Consider the following 20128-nt stretch of genomic DNA (forward strand, 5'->3'; position numbering starts at 1 on the left):
CAATAAACTGAGCCCTAAGTCTTTAATTTTTTTTTTTTTAATTATTTGACACACAGAGAGAGCAAGTGTGCACAAGCAGGGGGAGAGGCAGGTTCCCCACTGAGCAGAGAGCCTGACCATCAGGCCCAATCCCAGGACCCTGGGATCAGATCTGAGCCAAAGACAGAAATGTAACTGAACTGAGCCACCCAGGAGCCCCAAGAATCTTTTTCTTTTTTAAAGATTTTATTTCTTTATTCATGAGGGACACAGAGAGAGGCAGAGGCAGAGACACAGGCAGAGGGAGAAGCCGGCTCCATGCAGGGAGCCTGATGTGGGACTCAGTCCTAGGATTCCAGGATCACACCCTGGGCTGAAGGGAGGTGCTCAACCATTGAGCCACCCAGGCGTCCCAAGAATCTTTAACTTTTAAAGATTAATAATAAAATGTAAACAAACAAAAATAATAAAATGTTTTTGAAAAAAATTTTTAACCAGTGAGGGTATACTTACATTGTAAGCCACATAGGTCCATTTGGATACTTTTACTGGAACCCACATAGATGTCCCTAAGGTAAAGGAAATTAATTTGGCTTGTTTTTTATTTATTTATTTATTTATTTATTTATTTTTTGGCTTGTTTTTTAAATATTAAATAAAGAATGCTCACAAAGTACTTCTCAATTACAATAGGATTTGAAAAAGAATTGGTTTCCTGAACAATCACTATTTTAAAACAAAAAATCCAGTAAGATGTTATTTATGCTCATCCCCAACTAGCATTCACATCAAGTAAAGCATTTTAAATTTATGTGGTATCTTTAAGAAAGTATCAATAAAAAGGAAATAAATCATTTTATTTTCCGAGCTGAGTATAACAGGTATTATATTAACAGCAAAGGATATGCTCTTAAACCAAAAGAAGACTAAAAATGACTGATACTGAAAACTTAAGTCAATAAAAATTATAGTATTTTATGTGACTGTCAGGAAATAGACATTTAACTCTTTCCTTAAAATTTTCTACTTGTCATGTTATTTTCAGAACAAAATTTTTATCAGCAACATCTTATAAGCTGTTTTTTCTCCTCTTTCCCTTCCTGAACCAAGAACTTTATAAGAAACCATCATAGAGAAAATAATAAAATATAACAGGATTATAATACCTGAGGTACCACAGTTTCAAAGACTTTGCTAATAGCAAACTTACCTGAAAATAAGATTTGATTTAAAATAAAAACATTTTATTACCACCAACCTGTTAAGTCAGAAATTATTGCTGGATTTTCCTCAAAGTGTTTTGCTGGATGTCTTATAAAGTGGTGATTCAAAACTGACAATTTCTTCTTGGGATTTTGAGTTATCTAGAAAGAATAATGATACATTTTGAATCTTTTTGTATCTACCGTTCACTGAAACTTTGCATCAAGTAATAATGATAAGAGCCAATAGTTACTCGGGCCAGGCACTGTTTGAAGTACTTAATATGTTACAAGAGCTCGAGGAGATAATAATCCTCTTATTTGCATTTTTAGGAAGAAACTAAAGCATAGAGAAATGAAGGAACTTGCCCAAGGTCATACTCCTGTTAAAGAGTCTGAGCCAGGATTCAAATTTAGGCAGTCTGGCTCCAGAGCCCATGCTTTCAATTATTATCAACTAATGTCTCTCAAGTAACAGTTACAAATTAAAAATCCAAAGGTATGGAGTCAGATGAGAACTTAAGAGATCCTCCAGTCTAGTGATTCCAACACACTAGTTTCCAAATTCAGACCAGTGCCAATCTCACAATAAAGAATTCACTGGTCATTAGAGAAAATACGAATTCCCAACTGCCATTCCTTGGAAGCTACTTTGCTTTACTCCGTCTTACTTTCACTGTGTCTCAATAGACTTCCTTTCGTGAAATGAAAATGAGAGCAGACAATAGGATTTTTTGTTGTCTGTTTTAAAATATCCTAGTAAGATAAACGTCTGCAACTTTATACCAGTTCCTCCCTTAAAGAAAGAAAAAGTACTTGGGTATAAAATCCATTAAAATCCATCTATTCAATTCTCTAGTTTAAGCACTGAGGCCCTAACAGGTAACTGATTTTCTCAACCACACAGTTGGACAGAGAGAATGACAATGAAAGGACAGTGAGGACCCAGGTGAAAAGATTTACCATTGAAAAGATTTAGAACCCCTTAGGAAGTCACACAGCATTTGCTTGAACATTTATTTCTAACTTGCTGTTGTGAAAGACTGACTACACATCCCAATTTTAACAATTCCTATGAGGAAAATGCTCTGCCATATTTAGAGCAAATCTCTGACTCCCTGTTACTTTGATAAATTAAGTTAGGGGCAGCCCTTCAAGAAACTGAAGACTGTTATATCCATCAACTTTTTCAGAGAACTGTTTCAAACCTTCACTACCCTGACTGCCTTCCCTGGATAAACTCAAGTTTGTTAATGTCCTCCTTATAATACAACATCCAACATAGAATATAGTTCTTTAGATAATTGTGTAACTATGGTAGAGAGCAGTGGAAATTTTATCTTCATTGATGCAGACTCAATACTTCAATCAACTCAATCTAATATAAAACTAGTGTTGATTTTTTTTAAAAACAGCCACATCTGTTTGCAATCAACTGAAAGTAACTGGTCTTTTTGCCAACATTTCAGTTAACTCAGGACTCTCCCATCCTTACTCTCTATGGACTCTATCCACTCGTAAATTTCCAGCTATGTGTTTTATGCTGATAACCATCAGAAATTATTCTTTAATTCTGATTCCTTTGTACCACATGTTTGGGACTAATTATGCTTTGAGTTGTGGTTTTCCTGTATATATGTTTGCTTCTCTTCTTAATATCTTCTTGAGGAATAGCAATCATATACTAACTTTTTATTGTCTAATGTTTAGACCAGCCCATTATATATAGTGACTTTGTGAAATAGAACTCAGTTTCATATTTTGATTCTTAGCAATATTAGTTATCAAAAATTTCTCATTTGTCCTTTAAAATGTGTCTGTAAAATACTTATCTATCCAGAATTATAATTTATTATAGATTAGTATTAAAAATTTTATCTCAGGATTTAATGGAAAACAAGATTTATTAAAATTAGTTTTATGTAGTATATCAACTATACAAAAAAAATCAGTTTTATGTATAATTTTAAAAATATATACCTGTCTGTGATACTACTGTTCCTCACAGATTGAAATGGGCTTTTTCCTAAGCCTACCAAATGTCATTCCAAATACAACTGCTCTTGGAATTTTAATAGATTCTACTACTATATCTAGTTGCATTCTCTCAAACTAACTAAAAAACATTAGCCATAGTTAAGACTCACAAAACAAGGTTGAAAAACTGAAAAATGCATTCCATGACCAATTCATAGTGTTAATTCTATAAAGCTGATTTACTTTAATCAATATACTAACTTAAATAAGTATCTTATGGCTTAAAATGTGGTACCACACAATTTGGGTTTCTCTCTTTTTTGGGGGGGGGGTGTCTCTGTTTTATTGTATTCTTCAGGAGAGAGATAAGTATCTATGATTCTAATAGTAGTTCTGCAGCTTCTTGAAGGGTTTAAGGGAAAAACATAAACACTACCCCACTTCCAAGAGAGAAAAAGTCTTATAAGGAGCAAAGTTCTAAGACACAATAAGGAAAGCATTACCTAGAGACCTATTGAGAAAGAGGCCACACATACTAGTCTCTGAAAGAACTGGAGCCTTCAAGGGAAAGAATCCAAGAATATCTGAGCTAAATTTTCCCATAATGAAGAAAATTACCTAATACACAAGGAACTTTTTCTCCAAAGGGAGAAGCCACAGCCACAGTTCCCAAAACAGGTTTCTATGAAACAGAGAAGGACTACAAGATGTCCTAAGGTTAAAAAAAAAAAAAAAAAAAAATGTTGCTTAAGATGGAAAAGAAAATCTGTTCCCAATTCACAGAGAGATTTAAGTTCATGGATAGAATTCCCTAAATTTTGTTTAAATCCTTAATGCCCATACTATATATCTGCTGGAAGACAAGAAAGAGATGAAAGAGTAATATGATGTTCCATAAATGGCACTAGGATTTCCGGTGTCCTGCTAATTGAACAACTTGGAAAATCACTGGTTTGTGCTGTTTATAAGTGAAATCTCATTACAGGAAACATTCAGCTACTAAAAATACATATTTTAAGTTCTGATGAGCTTAGGTTAGTCAATGAATGAAGACATCTGACCTTACCAGAAAGGTAAAGATGCTTTCTTAAAAATAAATTTAAACAAAAATGTCTAATAAGGTAGATCATGAAGTTTAGAACATATTACTAAAAAAAAAAAAAAAAAAAAAAAAAAAAAGGATAAAAGGATAAAATAGTTTGCAGTAAGGATTTTCCTTAAGTTAAATAAAAGTTAAAAGGATATATATCAAATTTTAAACAAGTAAAGGAGAATAATTGGGGGAAGATTTAGCGTATCTTTTCACTTTTTCATTTTCATTGCATTCTATTAATTACTAATAGTGATCAAAGTATTATCAGATAAAAATATATTTCTAATTTGAAACTAAGTATATATTGATACATTATATCAATATATAAAAAGCTTCTACTTTTATGAAAGTAAAAAAAAGGTATTAAATCCCTTCCGCTGTAACAAAAGCTTTTACTTTACTGAAGTAACTTTTAGCTTAAAAATACATACTTGTTTAGTATCAGCATCAATAAGATCAAAGAATGCTCGAATTGTAGCCAACTGTAATTGTTTACACCTGAAGAATAAAATGTTATAAATGAAACTTTTAAAAAATACATACTTTTAATACAAATATGCATAATTCTATTACTTAATGGAATAAGTGAGTTTATTGCTCTAAACTCTAAAAGTATTTAAGAAATCATTATTATTAAACATGTACCTTAAAGTCATAAACACATAAAAATAAAGCAAATTAAATCCTCCTAGATGTTTGACAATGGAACTATTAGGGTTCTTCTTTTTTTCCCAAGTCTCCTTGTCCACCCCAGCTACGGACAACTGTCTGCCCCATCTTTGTGTGTCTAAACTTGTGCTTCTTGCAGACACCACGAACTGCACGGCCAGAGGGAAGTGAAAAAAGAATATTTAAGCCAAAACATGTAGCAATAAGATACTGGGTCTATGTATTTCTTGACCCTTATTTAATCTATTTATATTAAAGGTAAATCTAACTCCTACTTGGTTTTTCATGTGCTGTTCTACAATAATTAATGCTATATTCACCAAGTCCCTGAGTTTGGTGATTGGCCAAGAGCTCAGAAGGGGCTATCACAAGTACCTTTGATTCTGCCCAACTATGACAAACTCTAAATAATTTTGATATTTGATTCTAGCTTCATTTGAGACTTATGCTAGTGGTTCCTCAAGAGGAAACTTGATCAACTGAGACCAAAAACCAAGGTCAGAGTTCTAAGCCCTTAAGTCTTATCTTTCTCCCAAATCTTTATTTATGAGTAAAGTACTAACACAAAGCTAACAAACCAATCAATGCACGGACGAGAAAAAAGGACCACCACAAACCACCAAAATAAGTTATATTAATTTACCACACAATGGAGAGGTGGTCTGTTGAGACCCACGTCTTAGGCACTGCTGAACTCTAAAAGAACAAGAAAAAAAATCCAACTTAAGAAAAGCACGTTTGTTACTCTCCCAAGTTTGAAATTCTCATTAGCTAATATTTAGAAACACATAACATTAGTTTCAATATTTTAAGATGCACAGACATATTTAAATGATACATTCTTAGAAAGGTGACCCAAAAATATTAAGGTAGTTCCTGCATAAAATCATTGTCATTACTACTTAGTCAAGCGTAAATTATCCTTTAAAAATTATTAAAACATCCATCGATTCCTTACTGAAATTTAATGTCTAACTCTTTACACTCTAGTAAGAGGTTGAGTTTATTATTCTTTAATAAATCACAATTATCTTAGTAATTTTAGTTCTGACTAAGACTATCCCTGGTAAATTCTAAGATGTTACTTCTTAATCAGGCGTGCCTGAGAAATAGACTTGGAGAGATTTTTCAAAATAAATATGCCTGATCACAATTCCAAAGCTATCAAATCAGATTTTTTTTTTTTAAGAGAGAGGGAGAGAATCTTAAGCATGCCCCACATCCAGCATGGAGTCTGACATGGGGTTGGATCTCATGATCTGAGATCATGACCTGAGCTGAAATCAAGAGTCAGCCACTTAAAAGACTGAGCCACCTCGGTGCCCCCATATCAGACTCTTACAAGTATGGTCCAGAGATACTTAATTTGAAAAAATCCCTAGATTAGGATATATACTACTAGAGACATAACAGCAAAAAGCTCCTTTAAAAGACAACAGTTTGAAGAAGACTACGTAACAATGGCACAGCACCCTTCAAGAACTGGAGATTCCTTTTTATACCATGACTTTTTACCAAGACAATGACTTTCTTATGAATAGCATCTTAAAACAGGAAACATTAAGTAAATCTGGTATTTTTCACAGCATCTCTCTCTGCATTCAAGAAAGGGTTGCTTACTGGGAGCCTGGGTCCCTTAACAGAACTCCTTCAAAAACCACCCACCAACTTAAATACATACCTAGGGCGGGTATAGAAACAAAATGTTTAGGTGCCATTATCTGTATGACTGTGTATTACAGCAGTTCAGCCTAACTTACTAATAACTAATATGATCAAGATCTCTAACTTAATTTTTTCTAGTCCCAATGGATATAAATGCCAATTAACTATTCTTGAAATAATCACTAAAAAATTGTTACTTCTTATTTTTTTAAAGTAACATACATGTATATATATGAAAGATTACAAGCTAATTGGGGGCTAAAATACTAAATAAAATTCAGACAATAACCAGGTTTGAGAAAATTCCATTAAGAGGTAAAATATTTTCATTAGAGATGCAGAAATATAAGCTGCCTTAAAAGCAACAAATTATCAAATGGATTAGAAAAGAGGGCCATAAGCACATGTGCGCGCACATACACACACACACACACACACACACACACACACACACACACACAATTAAAGAAACCAAAGTTTTTTAAAAGATAGGCTGCAGGAAGGGGCATCAATCCAACGTGCTCCAGGCCAAGTCTAGGAAATAATTACATCTAACTTTATATGACTAAAATATCTGTGTTTATTAGAGTTGATATTTAGTGTTTTGAAGACTTCCAGCAAATATCTGCCCCAAATATTTAACATAAAATAAAAAGATTCATATCAATATTATGAGGTTTCAGAGATTTACCAATTTAGTTTCAAAGCTATTATGGTTATATCACAACTCTTCTCGTAATAAGAAAATGGTGGGTAATAGCACAAAGACTTAATAACTTTGATTCTATGTGTGGCAAGCATTCAATAATAATTTTTTAATAAATGAAAAGTAATCTAAGGTGGGGAAATCGATGAACCAAGCAAGGGACTATTTATGAAGAGAACAACCATGAATCAAAGCACTATCTCCTAAAAAGTAGAAGGAGCTCTGGATTTTTCTTAGAAATTGTTATATTTGGAGATGACATGTAGTATACACATGTATACATACCACATACAATATCTACATACTGCATAGAGTTTAAAAAGTTAAGATCTTAACTGGAGACTTCAAGATCAAAACTCTAAGAAATAACATAAGTCCTAAAAGGAAACATGAACTCACTTTACAAAGGCTATGTATCCCAGTTAAAGACCAAATACTTGATATCCTAGCAGGGAAGAATAATTAGCAAATTCATCAATCAGGGTTCTATTATACTATCAAAGCTAATTTTTAAATTTTAAAATTGGTAAACTTTTATTTAAGTTTAGCATTCAAGAGTTTGATATTCCATTTATATTGCATATAGCACTCAGATACAAGGGGCCCTTGGACTTCAGTCCACACTTTTTTTAGTTAAAACTCTGATTGATGGGTAGGTACTTATTTTAAACAAGGAACAATTATTCATAAGAGTCACTTTCATAAATAAGTCATTTTCACAAACTTTCTAAGATCCTTTTCACTTTCTGTGGACATAAGCACCCATGCATCTATGCCTTCCCAACATATTCATATTCATTCTTTCATATTTTCTCTCATACATGTGCACATACATAAATAGCACTACACCAACTCAGTAGTCACTTTCAAACAACTACATGTTTCTCCTTTCATACCCTACTGTATCTATCCTGCTACTATTTCAGTAGAAGCTTAAAAAAGATTACCACAACGGATAAGGCACTGGTATGATGGCTTAATTTTGGTAGAAAAGTCAGTCCTGAACGAACTTGGTAATCCCGGAATCCTCCAGCTACAGAAAGTGTGGTAAAATTAATGTGTCTAGCATTCACAATCCAATAGTTGTTTACAGTCATATAAAAATCTGGTAGGAAATAAAGACACACATTAAAAATTAGTAGTCGTTCCCTGTAACAATAAGGTATGATACTAATATTAAACTGAATTTCTATTTAAGCCATACTGAATGGTCTATAAACAGTGTTATTCACATTTCTCTATTCTGAGTAAAATCAGTATCTTTACACATAGTCTGCTTTCCCATTAAATAAGACTACAAATACTAAGCTACTGAAGGGATCAATAAAGAAAAAAAGACATGCAAACTTTATTAGCTTTCATAAGCCCAGATGCAAACAGGTCTGTACATCTTACGAAGATGCTGCTAAATCATGAGCTATAGAGTATACCAAGTAGAAACTCCTAAAATTCTTCCAAAGATACAAGTTCACTATGCTAAAGAATTGTAGATCTTTCTACTCATGGCATTGTGAGAGCTAAGTAGCTCTCTACTATGGCCAGCCACTACTGAAATACTATTTAAGTTTTTAAAATACAATCACAGGACAATCACAATCACTTTTGTCTTGGGACTCAATGCTGCTGTGGAAAATCTAAGGGTTAAGAAGGTTCTACGCATTTAGAGTAACAAGTAGCTCAACAGGAACAATCTGCAATTTTTCCATTTTATCTATGGAAGATGAGAAAAAATAGTGTCAAAGATCTGAGATGGGGGCAGAGGAGTTCTTACTTCCTCTTCCAAATTATCAAACTTTAATGTACTTTCATCCTGGCATTTGATCCCACTGAGGGCTTCAAATATTTTGGAACAGCAAAATCCTCCCATTAAAGATCTCAGTAGTATTTACTTAGAATGTGACTAAGCAGATCCATTCCTAACATCTGCAGGTCCTGGGACAAGAGTATCAATGGGGTACATAGGCCTCAGGCCTAAATATTTAAAAGTAAAAATTCCAGATAACAAACTGTTAAATCAAATCTATTGTCTCTGCCTACCTTGACAAATATATCATCAAAATAAAATGGAAGGCCAAGTTCAAATTACAAACTCCAGGACATCTCAGAGATGGACACTAGATTATGACAGCACAGATCTCTGACCCATTAGTGTACTATCATTTCTTCCCATCCCAACCTCATCCTGCATTATAAGGTACAAGATATCCAAGCTCTATCTGTACCTCATGCAGAGTCATCCCTTAGCCACAACTCAAACTTACTTACATCCCTGCCCTCAGGACAGATTCACACCTGCCAGGGAAGGAAAGTCTGAAGGCCTGGTTACCCAGATGATCTATCCAGAAGTAAAAGCACAGCCTGCAAGTGGGGGGAAGGCTGCTGGGCTTATATACTCATCATATATGGAGAATAGCAATGCCAGACAGAGCAGGGCCCTCTAAAGTGCAAAGACCAGTGAGGTTTCCTTTCTTCTATTTAAGACAGTATTTCCATCAAGGAATGTACTTCTGAAGGTCATACAGGTCTTCTAAAAACCTAAGATCTTCCACTCTTTGAACTTTTGTTTTTTCACTCTAATTCTGGCTTAATGAAATATGAAATATATACAGAATAAATAATAAAGAGGCTTGCTAATTATTTTTTTAAAGATTTATTTATTTATGATAGAATGAGAGAGAGAGAGAGAGAGACAGAGACACAGGCAGAGGGAGAAGCAGGCTCCATGCCGGGAGCCGGACGTGGGACTCCATCCCGGGACTCCAGGATCACGCCCTGGGCCAAAGGCAGGCGCTAAACCGCTTGAGCCACTTAGGGATCCCCGAGGCTTGCTAATTACAGAAAGGCCACCTAACCCTAAGAATTACTTTCAGCTTGAACCTTTTAGAGACAGACCATTGCTACTCTTCAAAAACAATAAAATCAGATTCTTTTGAAAGCTCTTTCCTCAAAGAGTTTTTAAAGATATATTGTGAGTAATTCTAATTTACCATACATGACTCGTCCATATAAAATGTAATAAAGAAAGTTCTTGATTGTGATGACAAGTATTATGATTTGTCTATGCCTATGATTTTTCCCCCTAAACCTGTAAGTCATTTGTAATTATTAGAATTAGTAAAGCAAGTTTAAGCAACTTCACTGAAACTAAAATTTTTTACTGAAGGATTTCTACAGGCAAAGTTTTAAATGTAATAAGGAAAAAAATTAAACTTCACTGTAGGTACCATTGGGCCAGATATTCCAGCAGATAAATTACTCCTTGATAATGTTATGTTAAAATGGGTGCTTTGGTTTGATATCACTGAGATATATTTCTCATTTTCATCAAAATTAAGATAATGCAAATTTTGATAGAGTAAGAAATGGTATAAATTTACTGATCAGGAAAAAAGAATTCCTTGTTTTCAAAACTTTCTTCTATCCTACAATATTCCAATAAACTGTGAAGATAATACCTGACTTTCTCTAAACATGCAGATAATAATGGAACCTACTTCAAAGGACTGCTCTAAGCATCAAGTGAAATAATAATACATCATGTAAAGTCCTTAATTCAATGTCCAACATATAGTAATAAGTATTAGCAATTTTATCTCATCATATAAAGTGCTGGCAGATCTATTCATTTTTACTGTTTTACTTAAATATAAGCTTACTTTTTTTTTTTTTTTATTTTTTTTAATTTTTAATATAAGCTTACTTTAAATAGAGTACTGGAAGAGTTAACAAAACACGGAGAGTTTAAACATATTTTAAGAGACAGGGTCACCCCCCAAATAACTAAACTGATGCCCAAGTGTCTAGAGATTATAAAACACATGCTCTCCATGGTAAGGCACTATGGACAGGGAAAACTAATAGCAGTTTCATTAGCCTAAGTTGAAAGTCCCAAAGATGCTCAGAAATGGACGTGTTAATTTGAAACTGAGCTGCTTGCTTCACACATGGATAAATCTGCAGCACATTCAAAGAAGTAGGTGTGAGGATTGGTTTAATTCTAAAAAACAATGGGGAGATCAGTTAGTGTTTATGTAATAGTACTAACCTGTTATGAAACGGTCTAATGGCATCACAGGAGCAACATGAGGGGTGGCTTGTGTAATAAGAAGATTTATCAGATCTTGTTTAAAATTTTTCAATGTAAGCAATGCTCTTGCAACAAGACCACCCATAGAATGACCAATTATTGCCACACTTTTTGGAGCAAATTCTTGACCCTGTATAAAAAAAAAAAAATCACCAAGGCATAATGAAGTCTTAGTATCATAACAAAAAACACTAACTACTTCCCTCTAAATATGAACTACTTTATAGGAAAAATAAAATTAAACTATGTATATAACCTTGCATAAGATAGAGAAATACATTTTCATTTACTCATAATCAGTATATATATACTATTTTGTATTTTGCCAAATATTTTTAATAGTTATGCTTTGGTCTGAACCCAAATCAGAACACTTGGTCTAGTATATCATGAAGCTATTTCAAAAGATAGAAATGGAAGGAAAGAAAAAAGAAAGAGAAAGAAAGAAGAAAGAAAAGAAAAGAAAAGAAAGAAAAGAAAAGAAAAGAAAAGAAAAGAAAAGAAAAGAAAAGAAAAGAAAAGAAAGAACGAGCCAAACCCTCCATAACTGCTCTGAAACCCATATCCTTTGGCCTTCTCTAATACATGGTTCCAGCAATTCTTCTCACTTTTTTCTTGCATTGTTGTTTCTTCCTCTCTTACCAGGTCATTCTTGGTAGTATATAAATATAATTCTATTCTCCCTTAAAAAAATCAGAAACTCTTTTTACTCCCACTATGCCCTTAGTGACTATATCTTTCTCTACATATCTATAGCATAATTCATCAAAAATCTGCCTATACAGTACATGCTGTCTCCGATTTCTCAACTTCCATATGCTTAAACTCATTCCAATCAGGCTTTTGCCTCAACACTACTCCAAAACTGTTATCAAGGCACCAAGAAATCTAATGGCCAAATCTCAATCCTTATCTTACTTGAGCAGCAGGATTTGACATTAGATTACTTCTTCCTCTTTGAAATGATGTATTTCGTTTCCTTGACAACATACTCTCCTGGTTCCTCTTTTTTTTTTTTTTTTTTTTTTAAATTTTTATCCATTTATGACAGTCACAGAGAGACAGAGAGAGAGGCAGAGACACAGGCAGAGGGAGAAACAGGCTCCATGCACCGGGAGCCCGACGTGGGATTCGATCCCGGGTCTCCAGGATCGCGCCCTGGGCCAAAGGCAGGCACCAAACCACTGTGCCACCCAGGGATCCCCTCTCCTGGTTCCTCTTACTTTACTGGCTGCTCCTTTTTAGTTTCTTGCTATTTCCTTCTCATCTCTCCTAATCTCTTTAATATGGGAATGACTGAGGCCTCAGTTCTTCAGTTTCTTCTTTTGTATCTTGACTCCTTAATGATCTCTTCCAGTCTCATGGCTTTAAATACACCCATATCCTGTCAATCCTCAAGTTATTATCTCCAGACTGGCCCTCTTCTCTTGAACTTTCACCTTAAACTTCAACTGCATATTAACTACATTTGGTATATCTAACATGCATCTCAAATAAATCTATCTAAAACAAAACTTTTTTTAAAAGTAGGTTCCATGCCCAACATGTGGCATGAATTCATGACCCTGAGATCAAGAGTCACATGCTCTACCTACTGAGCCAGTCAGGCACCCCTAAAACTTAACTCTTAATCTCCTCCAAATCTGTCCCTCATACATTTCCCCCCTCAACTTACTTAATGGCATTTCAATACCTCTAGTTGTTCAGCCAAAAACTTGGGTCATCCTCAATTCTTTTCGTTTCACGTTGCCCTTCCATATCTGATCTGCCAACAAATCTTCTGCCTTTAAGGTTTATACCAATCTGACCATTTCTTAACACCTCCAATGCTACCAACTCGATCAAACCACCATTATTTCTTGCCTGAATTACTGCAATAGCCTAACTAGTCTCTTTACTTCCACTTTTATGTCCCTTTAGTTTAACCTCGAAACCACACAGAATACTGTTAAAACCTAAATCAGAACATGTCATTTATTTGGTCAAAAATCTCAGCAGTGGCTTTCCGTATCACTTCAAATAAAAGCTAAAATTCTTAAAATTGCCTACAAGGCTCTATAATTTGCCCTCCCTTCAACTTTTCCTTTCCTAACATATTATATCTGCTCCAGCCAGTAGTTTACTGTTCTTTTTTGTTTGTTTTCTCCAAGAGAGCACACGTGTGCTTACCTCGTATATTTGTTACCTCTGTCTGGAGTACTCTTTTCCTAGATACCTTCATGTTCTTTAATTTTTTATCAAACCATCTGCTTCTTAGCAGAGGTCTCATTGGTCATCCTTCTTTCTTCTCTTCCCTTTTCTTTCTTTCTTTTAAAGATTTATTTATTTACTTATGATAGACATAGAGAGAAAGAGGCAGAGACACAGGAGGAGGGAGAAGCAGGCTCCATGCCGGGAGCCCGACATGGGACTCGATCCCGGGACTCCAGGATCGCGCCCTGGGCCAAAGGCAGGCGTTAAACCACTGCGCCACCCAGGAATCCCCGGTCATCCTTATTTATAATTGTAGTCCTCTACCCTTTGCTCCCTATGTCCCTGTTTTATTTTCCTTCCTGTTCTTTATCACTATATAAGATAGTATATACTTTTCTCATTTATGATGTTTACTATCTGCCTCTCCCCACTAGAACATATGGTCCATGAGGGCTTGGATTTGTTTATTCATTGGTATAATTGCAGGCAGATTCATGTGATGAATAAATGAGGTTTCTTCATCTATGTTCTCTCACTTTCCCACACTCAAATCCTATCCATTTAACAAGATTTAGTTGTCCTGAATTCCTGTTGTACCCAGTTATAACAGGAATCTTGCTTTCTAAAAGCCTTAATTTAAAAGAAAGTTTATTAGTTCTATTGTAAATTTAATATGTAGTCACTGGGGAAAATATGAAAACAAAAAAAAAACAGAAGGGAAAAGAACTATCTAAACACAATAAAAACATGATTATTTATTGTGAATGCCATTTAGGGAGACAAATTTCACTTCGTAATCACATCGTATTTATCTTATCCAATAAATATCAGATACATAGAAGGTCCTCTATCTAAGCTGGCTTGTCTCTGCCTATAATATTCAGTACAGACTTAAGCTCAAAAAATACTTGCTATTGAAATAACTTTCAAATGCTGGCTAATGCAAAGATTTCATTTTCAAGATGCATAGGAATATCACACTGCTTGGATTACTATAGCTACACAGTTAAATCTTCAAATCAGGCAGTGGAGGTTCCCCAATTTTGTTCTTTTTCAAGATAGTTTGGCTTTTTTCAGGTACTTTGCATTTCCACATAAGTTTCTCAGTTTAAAAAAAACAAAACAAAACAAAACAGGGCAGCCCTGGTGGCGCAGCGGTTTAGCGCCGCCTGCAGCCCAGGGCGTGATCCTGGAGACCCTGGATCGAGTTCCACATCAGGCTCTCTGTATGATGCCTGCTTCTCCCTCTGCCTGTGTCTCTGCCTCTCTCTCTCTCTCTCTCTGTCTCTATGAATAAATAAATAAAATCTTAAAAAAAAAAGACACCTGCTGGTATTTTGATTTGTAGTGCATTAAATCTACTGCTTAATTTGGAAAGAATTTATATGTTCTTTTTAAAGATTGTATTTATTTATTTATTTCCTTTCAGCAAGTTTTGCAGTTTTCAATGTACAGATCTTGCATATCTTTCACTAAATTTATCCATAAGAATTGCATTTTTAATACTACTGTAAATACATTTTAAAATTTCACTTTCCATTCGTTCACTGATTTTTGAATATTGACCATTTTCCTGTGATCTGGCTAAATTCACTTATGAATTCAATAATTTTTTTTATATTCCTTTAAATAGTTCTTAAGATTTTATTTATTTATTTGACAGAGAGAAAGAGCAAGAGAGCACAAGCATGAGGAGAGGTGAGGGAGGAGGAGGAGCAGGTTCCCTATTAAGCAGGGAGCCCAACTCCGGGCTCCATCTCAGGACCACCTGAGCCAAAGGCAGACACTTAACCAGCTGAACCACATCGGTGCCTCTAAATGTTTCTGTATATTTATGTCATTTGTAAATATAGACAGTTTTAATGCTTCCTTTTTGATCTTTATTAATTTTATTTCTTTTTCTGGTCTTACTGCACCAGCTAGATGCAGAAATAGAGCTGAAAAATGGAAAAAAGAAAACTACCTGGCATAAAACATAAATGGCATTTACTGATTTTGTTTTGTTTTGTTTTTTGGGATTTTTAAGAGACTTTATTTATTTATTTGAGGAGAGAAAAAGAGAGAGAGAGAGAGCACGAGCAGGAGGGAGGGGCAAAGGGAGAGGGAGAAGCAGACTCCCCCGTGAGAAGGGAGCCCAACTCAGGGCTTAATCCCAGGATCCTAGGATCATGACCTGAGCCTAAGACAGACACTTGACTTGAGTCACCCAAGCATCCCTAAAGGCATTTATTGTGAATAACATGGAAATTCCATTTTGTGATTACATCTTATTTATCTTATCCAATAAATACCTTATCAAATACAGAAATAGTTCTTAAACCTGTTTCTATACCTAATGCCCTATTTTTTTTCTTAAATCATGAATGGGTGCTGAATGTATCTGAATAAGTTTTATCTATTGAGATGATCCTAGATAAATTATATTGATTGATACTTGAATATTAAACCAACTTTGCATTCTTCGGATAAATCCTATGTAGTCATATTATACTTTAAAATATTGCTGGGTTTGATAGTCTAGTTGCTTGCTGAGTATCTTACATCTATATTCATGAGGAATACTAGGTCTCTATTTTCCTTTCAAACAATGTCAATATCTGATTTTGATAATCAGGGTTTGCAGGTTTCTTAAAATGAACTAAATGTATTATTTCTTCCTCTATTTTCTTAGTTTGTATAAGAGGGGTATTATTTTTTCCTTAAATGTGTCACAGAATTCACCATTGAAGTCATTTAGCTCTAGTTTTCTTGGCAGTAAGATTTTTAATTACAAACAACAAATTTTAAACAGATGTAAGGCTAGACAAACATTTTGTTTCTCCTTGTGTCTATTTTGTAATTTATATTTCAAGGGATTTGAGAATTTCATCTGAGTCCTCAAATGTATTGGCATAATGTTGTTCATAATAATCCTTTAATAACTTCTTAGTATCTGTAGGCTCTAGAAATTTCCTTTCTTTCATTCCTAATATCGTTAATTTGTATTCCCCTCCTTTTTTTCCTTAATCAATGTAGATATGGGTTTATCAATTTTTAGATCTTTTAGAAGAATCAGTAATTGGTATCATTTTTTTCTCACTAATGTTTGTCTACACTGTTTCCTCGATTTCCATTCTCAGTTTTATTGTTTCCTTACATGTACTCTGAGTTTACTTTGTTCTTCTTTCTCTAAGCTTATGTTGAAAGGCTGGGTTATTGTTTTTAAACCTTGTTCTTTTCTAATGTAAATATTTAAGACTACAGTATTTCTTCTAACTACTTTTTTTTTTTTTAATTTTTATTTATTTATGATAGTCACAGAGAGAGAGAGAGAGAGAGACAGAGACACAGGCAGAGGGAGAAGCAGGCTCCATACACCGGGAGCCCGATGTGGGATTCAATCCCGGGTCTCCAGGATCGTGCTCCGGGCCAAAGGCAGGTGCTAAACCGCTGTGCCACCCAGGGATCCCAACTGATTTTTTTTTTTTAATTTTTTTTTTTTTATTTTTATTTTTATTTTTTATTTATGATAGTCATACAGAGAGAAAGAGAGAGAGGCAGAGACACAGGCAGAGGGAGAAGCAGGCTCCATGCACCGGGAGCCCGATGTGGGATTCGATCCCGGGTCTCCAGGATCGCGCTCTGGGCCAAAGGCAGGCGCCAAACCGCTGCGCCACCCAGGGATCCCTCTTCTAACTACTTTAACCGTACAAATTAAATTAACTACTTTAATCTTACAAATTCTGATAATGCATTTTCATTTTCATTTTTTTCGAGTTTTTATTTAGATTCTAGTTAACATATAGAATAATACTGGTTTCAGGAATATAATGTAGTGATTCATCATTTACAGGTAATACCCAGTGCTCATCACAACAAGTCCCATTTGGCCCATCCCCACCTCCCTCCCTCCCTCAATCAACCCTGTTTGTTCTTATAGCTAGAGTCTTTTATGGTTTGCTTCTTTTTTCTCCCCCTACCCCAATGTTCATCTGTTTTGTCTCTTAAATTGCACATATAAGTGAAATCACATGATACTTGTCTTTCTCTGACTTATTTTGCTTGGTATAAACCACACCAGTTCCATCTGCATTGTTGCAAATGGCACGATTTCATTCTTTTTGATGGCTGAGCAATATTCTGTTGTATGTATTACTACAAAAACCATAAACTTATAGTCATCAAGGCAGTTTGTCCCACAGGTTAAGACTCTTTCCTTTTCATCCTATTGTCCCATCTTCAAATTCACTGATCTCTTCTATAGTATTCAATCTGTTTGGAGCCTATCTGCTGAATTTTTCATTTCTTTCTTTCTTTCTTTCTTTTTTTTTAAGAGGCAGGGAGGAGCAGAGAGTGAATCTTAAGCAGGTTCCACACCTAGCATACAGCCCAACAAAGGGCTCAATCTTACAATCCTGAGATCATGACCTAAGCAGAAATCAAGAGTCAGACACTTAACTGACTGAGCTACCCAGACACCCCCTTAACCTTTCATATCTGATATATATTGTTTCAGTTCTAAATCACCCTTTTTGTTCTTTTAATAGTTTCCATATCTCTGCTGAGATTCTCCATCTGTTCTCTTGTTATGTGTATCCTTTACTTTAAATCCGTAACTTCAGTACTTTTGAGGCTTACAGTTAAACATTAAAGTGGATCCCAGAAGAGCTCTTACGTTAGAGCTGGAGTAGCTCTATACTTAAATTGCATCCTTTCTGGGATCTCAAATAAATATCCAATGCGTTCTACTGGGTCTTTCTATTTCTAACCTTTCTATCATGTTAGATTAGAACTGCTATTTCCCAGCACATGTGATCTCTGGAATCTCAGTCAGGGCATAATTCTCCAGTAGCTTTCTTTTGCTAGGAGTTTCACTGTGGCATACCATGGAAGGCAATGGCTCACCTCAGTAGGTAGTATAGTAATATTTTATCCCTGATACTGTTTAGAATTGTTGGCATAAAATGATTTTTAGAATGTTTTCCACTCTTAAAATTTCTCTAACAATATATATTGCCCCTTATTCCTTGCACCTGAGGTAGACATACCCCACCACCTTCTCCCTGGTATGCTATTGCCTTGTAGCTTCTTGTCCTGTGCATATGTAGCACTGCGTTCAAAGTTGAAAGATACCAAATTTACAGAGCTTCTAGCTCTGCTTAGTCCTCCTCTTTCTCATATCCACCCACAAATCTAACAACTCCAGTAGCCCAAATTCTGATCTTGGCCTTCTTTGGCTCAGTTATATCATGTACTACTCTTTTTGACCTCCACCTACTTACCCCATGGTCTGAGGAATGGTCTGAAAGCTCAGGCACAAAATCAAAGCAATCATGAAGCTCACCTCACGTATTTTCCTTTTTTCAGGGGTCATGGTCCTTTACTACTTGGTTGTCCAACATCTGAAAACATGTGCTTCAGATATTTTGACTAGTTATAGTTGCTTACATATGGAAGTAGTTTACCCTAATACCAGTTATTCATAACAAGAAGCAGATATCCATACTAATGGTCTTTAGAAAATTCAGTGCACTTCTAATTTATAAAGTTAAAAAAAGATTTTCCCTTAAATTCATGTGAGGTTTCTTGCACATTCAATTTAAACTTCAAAAACCATTGAGTTCAAAATAACAGACTCCCACCAAAAAAGAAAAAAAAAAACCTTTCTATCATGTTCAACTTCCAAATAAACAAATGATTTAAAATATGTTGAAAAATAAAAAATGCTAATAGGTGGTCACTATTGATTTGCATTCTTATTTCTTACCTTATAGAGTTTGAGAATTGTTTTAATGCATTCATGTACAAACTTGGTTTGTTTCTGAAGACTTCCACCATACAGTGCCACCAGTTCTTCATTGAAATTCACACTAAAGAAGTCAAAGTGGTACTTGAAGTCAATGTCTTCTGCTTTTCTAAGTGCAATAGAACCAAGAGAACGAACTGCAGAGAAAAAGTGCAAATTAAACAAAATTTTTAAAAGTTGCATCCATTCTTGCTTCAAAGTCTCTTAACAAGTAACTTTATCCCACGCTCCAAACATAAACAACCTACTTCAGGGTGACATCCTTCAATAGTATCAATTGAGAAGAACAAACCATTGTTTGTACTGTATTAAGTATTTTAAAATTTAAATTAAATATAAAGTAAACAGGTCATTCATTCTTTACCTGCTTCCACTTCATTAGGGAAAATAGCTAAAGGGAGGGGAAGAATTTTTGATACGAAATGTTGGCCATCTGTATGAATAAACCACACTTTGGGATTTTCAGAATGAGAAAATTCCTACAAGAAATGTATGCTCATCACTTTAGATGCTTGATTGGTCTTTTCCTTACACATGACATCCAATTCATCAGTAAATCCTATCATCCTCTACTTTCTAAATATATCCCCAATCAACGTTTCTCACCATTTCCAATGATGTCCTCTTAATCTAAACACCATCATCTCTTGCCTTAACTACTCCAATAGTTTCCTCACTGGTTTACCTGCTTCCACACTGTTTTAGGTTTTGCTCTGTAAACCATTTCACAGATTTTGTGAATTGATTGCATTAATGGCATTAAAAGTTGCAA

General features: G+C 34.8%; 1 protein-coding gene across 1 annotated transcript in view; it reads right to left on the reverse strand.

Moving 5' to 3' along the window:
- PGAP1 (post-GPI attachment to proteins inositol deacylase 1) overlaps window positions 1-20128 on the reverse strand; it is a 71366-nt gene that overhangs the window by 39650 nt on the left and 11588 nt on the right. Inside the window, exons 3-9 of the mRNA XM_041737536.1 lie at window positions 19318-19493; window positions 11337-11508; window positions 8239-8396; window positions 5564-5616; window positions 4683-4749; window positions 1238-1343; window positions 493-548 (exon numbers count right to left, since the gene is read on the reverse strand). Coding sequence (XP_041593470.1) covers window positions 493-548; window positions 1238-1343; window positions 4683-4749; window positions 5564-5616; window positions 8239-8396; window positions 11337-11508; window positions 19318-19493 — 788 coding nt within the window. The remainder of the gene's footprint in view (window positions 1-492; window positions 549-1237; window positions 1344-4682; window positions 4750-5563; window positions 5617-8238; window positions 8397-11336; window positions 11509-19317; window positions 19494-20128) is intronic.

The sequence above is a fragment of the Vulpes lagopus genome, chromosome 22 (genome assembly GCF_018345385.1).
Source record: "Vulpes lagopus strain Blue_001 chromosome 22, ASM1834538v1, whole genome shotgun sequence".
In the NCBI taxonomy this organism is placed as follows: domain Eukaryota; kingdom Metazoa; phylum Chordata; class Mammalia; order Carnivora; family Canidae; genus Vulpes; species Vulpes lagopus.